Source organism: Aethalodelphis obliquidens, unplaced genomic scaffold, assembly GCF_003676395.1.
Source record: "Aethalodelphis obliquidens isolate GAN/ISIS:26980383/991018 unplaced genomic scaffold, ASM367639v1 scaffold6, whole genome shotgun sequence".
NCBI lineage: Eukaryota > Metazoa > Chordata > Mammalia > Artiodactyla > Delphinidae > Aethalodelphis > Aethalodelphis obliquidens.
In genome coordinates, this window is record NW_020837950.1 from 35,162,881 (window position 1) to 35,172,030 (window position 9,150).

General features: G+C 41.2%; 1 protein-coding gene across 3 annotated transcripts in view; it reads left to right on the forward strand.

Moving 5' to 3' along the window:
* The window catches only part of BOD1L1 (biorientation of chromosomes in cell division 1 like 1), a 55,741-nt gene extending 46,812 nt beyond the window's left edge, over window positions 1-8,929 (forward strand). For all 3 annotated transcript variants that reach the window (XM_027103342.1, XM_027103343.1, XM_027103344.1), the window contains 4 exons: window positions 1,635-1,684; window positions 1,782-1,866; window positions 2,249-2,402; window positions 7,660-8,929. In XM_027103342.1, the coding sequence (XP_026959143.1) occupies window positions 1,635-1,684; window positions 1,782-1,866; window positions 2,249-2,402; window positions 7,660-7,777 (407 nt within the window). In that variant the 3' untranslated portion in view covers window positions 7,778-8,929. The remainder of the gene's footprint in view (window positions 1-1,634; window positions 1,685-1,781; window positions 1,867-2,248; window positions 2,403-7,659) is intronic.
* The last annotated feature ends 221 nt before the right edge of the window (window positions 8,930-9,150 follow it).

Consider the following 9,150-nt stretch of genomic DNA (forward strand, 5'->3'; position numbering starts at 1 on the left):
GAGAAATAGATCAACCTGGGACTGGGAACTCTTATCAGGAAGACAGGAATTCAGCCCAAGAGCCTATTGTTTTCAGAAGAAGAATTTTGAAAGGAGCCTGTGCAGCTTCCAGAACTAGGATGCAAGAGATAAAATTGTTTCAATGAAGTGTTTTTGTCCTCATTCCAAGGAGAAAAAATATTCCAAAATGTTGATAATGATTAGCTCTGGCTGGTGAGATAGTAGGAACATTTCGTGTTTTTACTGTTGCCTGCATTTTCCAGAATCTTTACTATGTGTATGTATTAATTTCATGGTTTAAATTTTTTGATACATAAAAGCAAAAAATAGCCATTGATGGGTTTGAAAGTGCTGACACAGGCAAAAAAAAAAAAGAATATGACAAGTATTTTGGACCAAATAAATAGCATGGTCATATCAGGAAAGTACATATTTTGATTAGCAAGGTAAAAGCAAATGTGTAATTTAAAATTTTTTTCCACATTTAACTATGTGTGGGATCTTATGATCATCTTTTTCTTGCCTCTTTGAAAATTAAGTTTTGTTTATTTTTTTTAACAAAAGGAGGTTTTGCTTATGTTTTGTTTTTAACCATCTTTTATTCATAATTTTATAATATTTTATATCCATACAACAAGAAATCTTTAGAACTCAAATGCCCTTTAAAGACTCTATTGTAAGCTATGCAATTATGTTTTAGTATTGTCGTTGGGCAGTAGTTTTCTGAATCAGGGTAATGATGACCAGTTAAAGACTGGATTCTTCTTTGTGAGCCTTTTTCTTGGCTTTTAACTCTTCTACCTACGTTAGTTTAGTGAACTTGCAGAAAAGGCAGCTACGCAGTCTTCATCACTAATAAGTCCACTTTTGGGTTGTTGAGTGTCTAATCAGCATCCTCATAATCTTAGCTTCAAACAGTGCATTGAACTAAACTTCATTTTTCTTACCAAGATACATTCTCAGAAAATGATAACATCTACAGAAAGCAAATACATAAAGAATAGGTATTCACAACCTAAAATAGGCTTATAAAATGTACTTTTCTAGGTACCATGGTATAAGTATATGGAGTCATAAGAATTCCAACTGCCCCCCCCACCTGCTAGTTATGTGACTCTGAACAAATAATTAAGTTACTCAAGCCTCATTTTCCTACCTATCAAATGAGGGCTGTACTATTTATAGAGCTCCATTACAATTTGAGTAAAGTCTGGAATCCTGACCTGCAGTTCCTGCTGTTTCTTGGGGGCTCCCTAGATGTCCCCTTCCTCCTCCCTTTCCAGGTTCAGAGCATTTGAGCTGAAAGAGAGAAACCATGAAGGCAATCTAACCCAAATCCTCATCTCACAGATGAAAAAACTGAGGCTGAGGGAATTTAAGTAATTTGCCTAGATCACATAGCTTATTCATGACAGATCTGAAATGCAAACTTTGGTATCCTGACTTTCATTCTGACGTGCTTTTTTGCTTAGGTATTCCACCTCAACGTTTGCTTGGCTGATACAAAAACAATGATAAATCGCATAAGAATACCTTAATTAGCACTGGTACATTCACAGACAGCAAGCCAAACTGTTGAAATTTAATTTGACACTAATTAAAATACTAATGCAGAGATCTTCCTTTTCTTAAAGATGAGTCCAATAAAGAAACACCTAACCTACAAGAACGAAGTGGAAGCAATGTAAGTGTTAATTTTCTTATCAAGACATGTCCTTTAGAAATAAACTTAGTAAATGCTCAAGCGACCACCATTTCAACTTTAATTTTATTGCTTCTAGGATGACAGTGAAGAAAAATCTGTAGCAAATGTGCGTCGGAGAGGAAGAAAGCCCAAGCGTTCACTCACTCTATCAGATGATGCTGGTATGTTCCTGGCAGAGTCTTAATTACAGAGTCTTATCATTTCAGAATCACCTTTTAAGAGTTTTTCTTTGGATGAGGAAAAATCCAGGGGGTGCAGCTAGTATTAATACTACATAAATATGTGTGAAATGGCTCTAATCCTGTGTCAGAAATGGTACATCCCAGGTGCTTTTCTGAGTAGATGTGAATTTTTTGCAAATGCTGGCTGTGAACTGCCTAAGTAAACTATCCCAGAGATTAAGTTAAACAGTTGTAAATTGCAAGTGCTGAAACAAAAAGGAAGTGGAAAACCACTTCTTCTGCCTCCAAGGCCCTAATATCTGTCCTTTGGAAGTGTCTTTGGGAATTGTACAATCCAGGTGTTACCCTTCTGTCTGAACAGAATCCTCAGAGCCAGAAAGAAAACGCCAGAAATCAGCTTCTGAAGCAACTGAGGACAAGAAAGACCAGGAGTCTGATGAGGAAGAGGAAGAAGAGGAAGAGGATGAGCCCACAGGAGCCACCACAAGGTCCAGCACCAGATCAGAGGCTCAGAGGTAACAGGGGACAAAGGAGAGCTTCCAGAACCTTCACCAGCTTCTCCATCAGGAAATAGCTGTGGGTTTCATGGGATTCTCTTGTCTTTGACTCACTTGTGCCACAGTGTGAACTCTTTCCTTTCGTTTTATCCTCAGCAGAGAGCACATGCTCCCAGCCCTCTGACATTTCAGTTCCTCTGGGAGAGGCTATTTTCCCTCTTAACCATTTTTGAGGATCACTTTGGAATCTTTTCCAGGCTTTAGATACCTGTTTGGTGCAACCTATTTAGTTCCTTCATAAATATTTATCAAGGATGAGTAGATGTCTCAGATGCAGTGCTAAGCACCGTGGATGGAAACACAGATACATACAACACAGTCTCTGTGTGCAGCGTGCTTAGCTGCAGTGAGAAAGAGAAATCATGAGCCCATACCCGTTGCAAGATGCACCTCACAGTGCTGTGTAACAGGTCCATCACGTGAAATCGCCAGGATGGCCACCATTTTCCACTTACATAACTGGCAATTTCATGTTTCCCATAGTACGTTCTCCCAAACCCTAGTATAGCCAGAGCCTCTGGAGAAAAGAGGACCATGGTCAAGTGAGTTTGGGGAATGCCTCTGAATTTTCTCTCCTTTTTAAGCTGTAGTGTACATTACCATATTAAGGGCTTGTCATGGTCCTAAAGGAAAGAAACCTGTTTAACTTTGTCGGTTATACTTTGCCCCCAGCCCCTGTTATTATACCTTTTAACGTCAATCAGTATTCCTTTCCCCACAGCCCATTTTGAGAAGTGTTGCATCACCTTACAGTTTTATAACTTTTTCTGAAGCATGAATATTTTCCATTTTTAATGTGATTCACAAGCTGTTAATCTTGGTATCATCATCTATAATTTCATTATCTAAGATTTCAGGAATATTTATTTCAAGAGGATCACTTATTAACATCTGCCACTGTAGTATAATAGTAATAATGTGTTATGTTTACATAAAGACTTAAAATGAGCCTATTTCTAATTCCTCTAAACCTGTACATTATTAGGCATTCGTGATGTGGTTTAGTTTCTCAAAGAATGAGATTTTAGAGCCAGAAGACTTTACGAGCTCACAGGGCTGAAGGTGAGGTGTCTCATGGTTGTTTCTTAGGTGGGGCAGCTCAGATAAATAGGAATCACAGAATTAAGATATCTGCTGATTGAGAGGGTGTGTTTGGGTACAGACACCCCTCCCTCTTTTACACTCGTGGAAAGATCATCCAGTATAGTCGAGCCCAACTCGGAAAGTTCCACAGGCCTTCTAGGCATCTTCAAGTGAGTGTCTAAAAGTAGCGAACAGATTTTCCCTTTAAAATTTATTCTTCAAAAATAAATCGTATTTGACTTACAGTTCTATAATCACCCAGATTATCAATGCTTCTCCTTAATGCACTTTAGGAGCTTGTGACTTTAGATTCCTTGGCATTGGTTGATTGGTTCCAGGGCTCTGGCATCTTTATAATCCCACAGATTCTCAGGGTCACATGGGGTCTCAGTGGGTCCATACTGCAAACCCATCAGTACCTCGATCATGCTGCCCGCAGCTCCTCTGAAAAGGTATTTCTGCTTCTGCGTGTTACCTCAGGACAGGAAAGCCACCTCCTCATGGCATTCTCTTGTGTTCAATGGATGCTGGCCTCCCCATAGCTTCTACCTTTGGAGCCTGTACAACTTTCCCTTAAACACTGGAGGGTGGCTTCTAGGTCTTCTCTTGTTTTGAGCCCCCTCATCATCCTGTTTGTTCTCCTCAGTTTATCTGTATTCTCTTTTAAGAAGCAAATGTTTACACCAAGTGTGCGCTGATGAATCTAGAAGAGGCCTGTCCACCTTATTTTCTAGACTGTGCTTCAACATGCATCCAACTCACTGGGCTCCCTCTGCCTGGGCTGCACACCAACTCAGCACATTCTTTTTCCTCATGGGACATTTCTTCTCTCACCTGATGCTTGTGCAGGTGACTGCTTGGACCCGGTTCCAGGGCCTTAACATTCAGCTTTGTGAACTGTACTTTCATCGATCTTGGCCCCTTATTCTACTCTGGTGAGCACTTTGGGATCTTATATCATCAGCCAATATATTTTCTGTTTATCACAGATTTATCTTTCTTTAAATCACGATATACTGTCCCACACAGTGAAAGCAAAGCTAGAGTCATATAAGCAGAGTTAGTCTCAGGTGACATGAAGACCTGCTTACCAACAGTGGTCCAGAAAAACAGCCATTTTCCTACTTTTAGTCCCCATTCTCTGACTTGCCCATGAGGAGCCTCGTCCTTTCTGGAGTCCCAGGGACTGGAGTGTTCAGTGCTGCCATTTGCCCAGTGTTTCTATAATCTGTTTCAGAAAACATCATAGTGAGCTATCTACACATGCAACATCCAAACTTGGCAGCCCAGAGAATTTCCCTTAGAAATCACCAAAAATTAGCAAAAGAGGAATTATCTACCAGTGAAAAAGTTAGTAAATCTCCCCAACTAGGAAGGTAAGTCCCTGCTGACGTTCAAGTCACTTTTAAACACCTGAGATTGGTTTTGGTGGGTGCAGTGATGCTTTCTCCCTAAGTTTAAGATTCTTGTCTTGCCAAATAACTGTCTTTGGGAATCATTTGTTTTCCAAATGAAATCTACTCCAAACAGAGTAGGAAGGGCTGCCAAAAGGAGTCTCAGTGGCCTCACCAGTCTGCCCCACCTCACGGCCCTCCTGCACAGGCTTTATCCTTGACACGTGTGAGCCTTACCTGCCAACTCCTACCCCCCAGAACCAAAGACAAGGCTTGTTTCTCCCCAAGTGGTCACAGACCTGAATGCTTGGTTAAAAGCATTGCAGCAGGGTCCAGGAGGTAACAGCCCGGGGTCATTTCTGTTTTGCTCAGAGCACTGGAGAGGCGATGAGGTGACAGGAGAGCCCTTGAGGCATAGCCACGAGCTGGCTTACACCTTCAGCCTGGCCTGGTTCATCTTCCCGCTTCCCACAGGTTGTGCCGACCCCTGCTCCCTGCCTCTGCTTGTGCTGGCTCTTTCTTGAGGAGTGCCCTCACCACCAGCCCCCAGTCAGCCAGGTCCTTCCATCCTGTACACCCACCCCCTTCAGGATGCCGCCCTGCCTGTTCAGCTCATCCTCGCCTCCTTCCTGTTGCCCTTCTAATTGGGGCTGTGCAGTTGACAGTGGCATATACCATTGCTTTAAGTGTGTTAGTTTTGTTTTCCTATCTGGTCCATAAGCTTCTTCCTTGAGGTCAGGGACTTGCCTTACCTTCTGTACATTATAGCATCAAAAAATAAAAGACTTCACATTGTATGAAAGCTGTTTTGATGTCTCTTATCACACTTGATCTTCCTAGCATACTTGTATGTATGCATTGTTATCCCCGTGTTATAGAAAGCGAAGCAAACTGAAGTGCCGGGCACCTTTCACATATATTCTCCCATTAATCCTCATTAAGTAAAATGTGGTATTTATCCTTATTTTATATATGAGAAGAATCTTAGAAAGGTCTGGTTCATTATTTCTCAAACATGAATGTGCAGGCCAATCACAGAGGCTCTTGCTGAGATGCAGACTCTGATTCTGTAGGTCTGGGGCAGGACCTGATGGTCTGCATTTCTCACAAGCTCCCAGGTGCTGCCAGTGCTGCTGGTCATAGGCCACCCTCTGAGTGGAAAGAAAGGGTCTGTCAGGTGACCTAGCCAAGCTCACACAGCTAGACGGAAGCCCCTGCGCAAAGCTTCTGTTCTCTGCGGTATGGCATCCAGCACAGTGCTGGCACACGCCCACTCCTAGGTAAATAGCTGCGCACTTAGTGGCTGATGGCTTTCCCTGGTCATGGTTTGAAATGGGATATTGACAACCACTGGTTTTTAGCTGTTCTCAACACATGCATAGATAACATGCTGAAACTACATCATATACAACAATATTTGACTCGATTTGAGCTTATTTACTTGTGCTGTCAAAGGAACAATAAGTAAAACATGTCTTCACATCAGTAGAGTCCCATCTCCTGCAGTTTTATTTTCCAAGTGTCTTCACTGATATAACATTTACTGCTCGCTCACACATGTCGGGCTTTGTACTAGGCACTGGAGAGAGGAAAAGGAATAACCTCAGCAGCTGCCCTGGAGAAACATCCTGTCTAATGGAGGGACGTATGTGTACCTGACTTTCAAACTTTTTTGACAGTAAGCAGCTCATGTTAAGAATGTATTCTGCAATATTGTCGCTGTCACTGAAACAAAATTTTCATGAGCCAAACTGAATAGAAGTGATATCAATGGTCTATTGTGTTCTATTAATACGTTGTTTTAAAATAATGGCTCTAGCCTGCAATTTGAAAAACTCCAGTGGATAAATTAACAACGGAAAGTGCTGTGGGGTTTCCAAAGGGCAGCTTGCTCTGTGATGAGGAAGGCTTCCCAGAAGGAGTTGCTTTTGAACTGGGGCTTCAAAATGAGGTTTGCCAGATAGGAGGTGTGGCGTTGTTCCAAAAAAAATCACATGCCAAAATATGAACATGTCAGAGAACACTTTGTGTTTGGGAATGGGGCTACTTTGGCAGGACTATAGTCCAGAATGGTGCAGCAGTTGAGGGCAAATGGTAAAGGACTTTGTGTATTGCGTTCTGGATGACTTTGTGCTGAAAGTATCAGAGGTCCTAGAGAAGAGATAAGACGGTGATATTGACATGATTAACTGAAGTTTCCGACAAATCAGTCTAATGGCAGAATGGAGAGCAGGGCTAGGCTGCTGGCAGGGAGACTGGGTAGGAAACTCTTCTCAGGTTCCCATGCCTTTTCTAACACTGCCAGCTGTCCTCTGTGGTAACGTCCTGTGAGACACGGTTGTGCGCGTGCTCAGATGGAGGCTGCCATCCCGCTGTGTTCTCACCAGTTGTTTCAACATGGGACTGGCCGTTGATTTCTTTATTGTATAGATAGAAGAACTAGGGCCTAGAGAAGAAAGTGGTCTTGACCAAGGTCCACACCCAGAGTAGGACAGAACCGGAAGCAGAGTACAGGCTTCCAAACTCCCCCACCCGTGCCCTGTTAGGATGTGAGGCTGTCAGCAAGTAACCAGTCAGCATAGGCTCTTCTAGAGTCTCCTTGTCCTGTGTGGACCTTATCCAGGTTTTCTCTTCTTGGCTCTCAATGTCAAAAATCTTCCAATTTTTGAAGAACTCCCAAATTATTTGAAGCAGCTCTTTCTAAGTCTTACCACGGCCTTGACTTTTGTTTACTGCAGATCAAAGGCACAGCTCTCCCCTCCTACCAAACGCAAGAGAGAAGCCAGCCCTCCCGGGGCACGCACCAGAGGCCAGCAGAGGGTGGAGGAGACCCCGGTGAAGAAGGCAAAGCGGTAATCTGACTGCGGCCACCCCTGGCTGGTCCACAAGGGGACACGGTAGAGAGAAGAGGGACAAGCCTCAGGGCCACAGGCTGTTGTTTTTAACCAGGGGAAGGCCGTGCATGTGCTCCAAGTTCCTAGGTGCAAGCTTTTTCTTGTTATGTTTTAAACAGCTTTATAAACTATTGTTCATAGAAGTATTATGTACATTTATTTCAGATAAAGGAAAATAAGTTTACTTTGTACCTGAACTCAAAACAAAGTAGTTGTATATTTTAACATTTGAAATTGGGATTTCCCGATGTGACACATCACTCACGCAAACCCTTCCAGCCCATCAGACACCAGGCTGCCAATTGGTAATCTGTGTACAGTATATAAACATGTAAAAACAGGTTGTATTTTACTGTATGTATGATGCTAATCAATGAACACTTTATTTATTTTACAGAGAAAACTTATCTGTGAACTTTACTATATATCTGTTTATTTTATTTTATTTTTTTTAATAAAAAAAAGGGTTTTAAATGCTATGCAGTCATTAGTAGAGATGTTTTAGGACTCTGCCTGCCCTGTAACTATCTGAATTTCATCTGGCAGGAAATACAGACTCTTCTCGCATGTATGAGTAAAGTAGTTTAGCTCAAGAAGGGGTCTCCATTGCTTTTCTGTTCACAGTTGTGATTCTGTTTTTTAAGAATGTAACTTGTTTCTAGATTATACTCGCATCTCTGACTTTACTACCAGCCCCACTGACGTAGGAGGTTCCGGTTCAAGTAAAATTACATCTGTTACCTGCAGCATAAACCCCTGTGTCGGTGTCCATTCCTCTCTGTGCTGCCCCATGTTCTTTCCATAATGTCTTTTTCAGTGAAGAGAAATGCATTGAAGATTAAAGTCACTCCTGTTTATCGAGCTTCAGGATTATATGTTATTTTATACACAGTTATTTCAAGATAGAAACTGGCTTTATTGCCAGATTCTTTTTTAAACATGTTTTAACTCTCATATGAGCAAACTGTCCAACTTAAGTTTTTCATAAGATTAAGCTTTTCTTAAGATCAAATTTGCCTCTAGCAATGATGTGATGAGTTGCCAAATAATTGAGATTGTTTTAAAATGTTTTGTTCATATTCTTGTTTTATAATTAAAATTTACATTCAGTGTGTGTGATTTTTTTTTTTTGAACTCTTAATGTAAGTTGGATATTTCTGTCATTTTACATTGTTTCTTACTGAGATTTTATATATAAATTATAAAATGTTTCCCAAAACTTGAGTGGTAAGAATTTTTTTCCCCCTATTTTAAAATTTCTCCCTGTGAAAACTGTTTCATCTCTCTAAATAATTGGTCTTAGATATATTGTTCCATTTTCACATTCAAATTTGA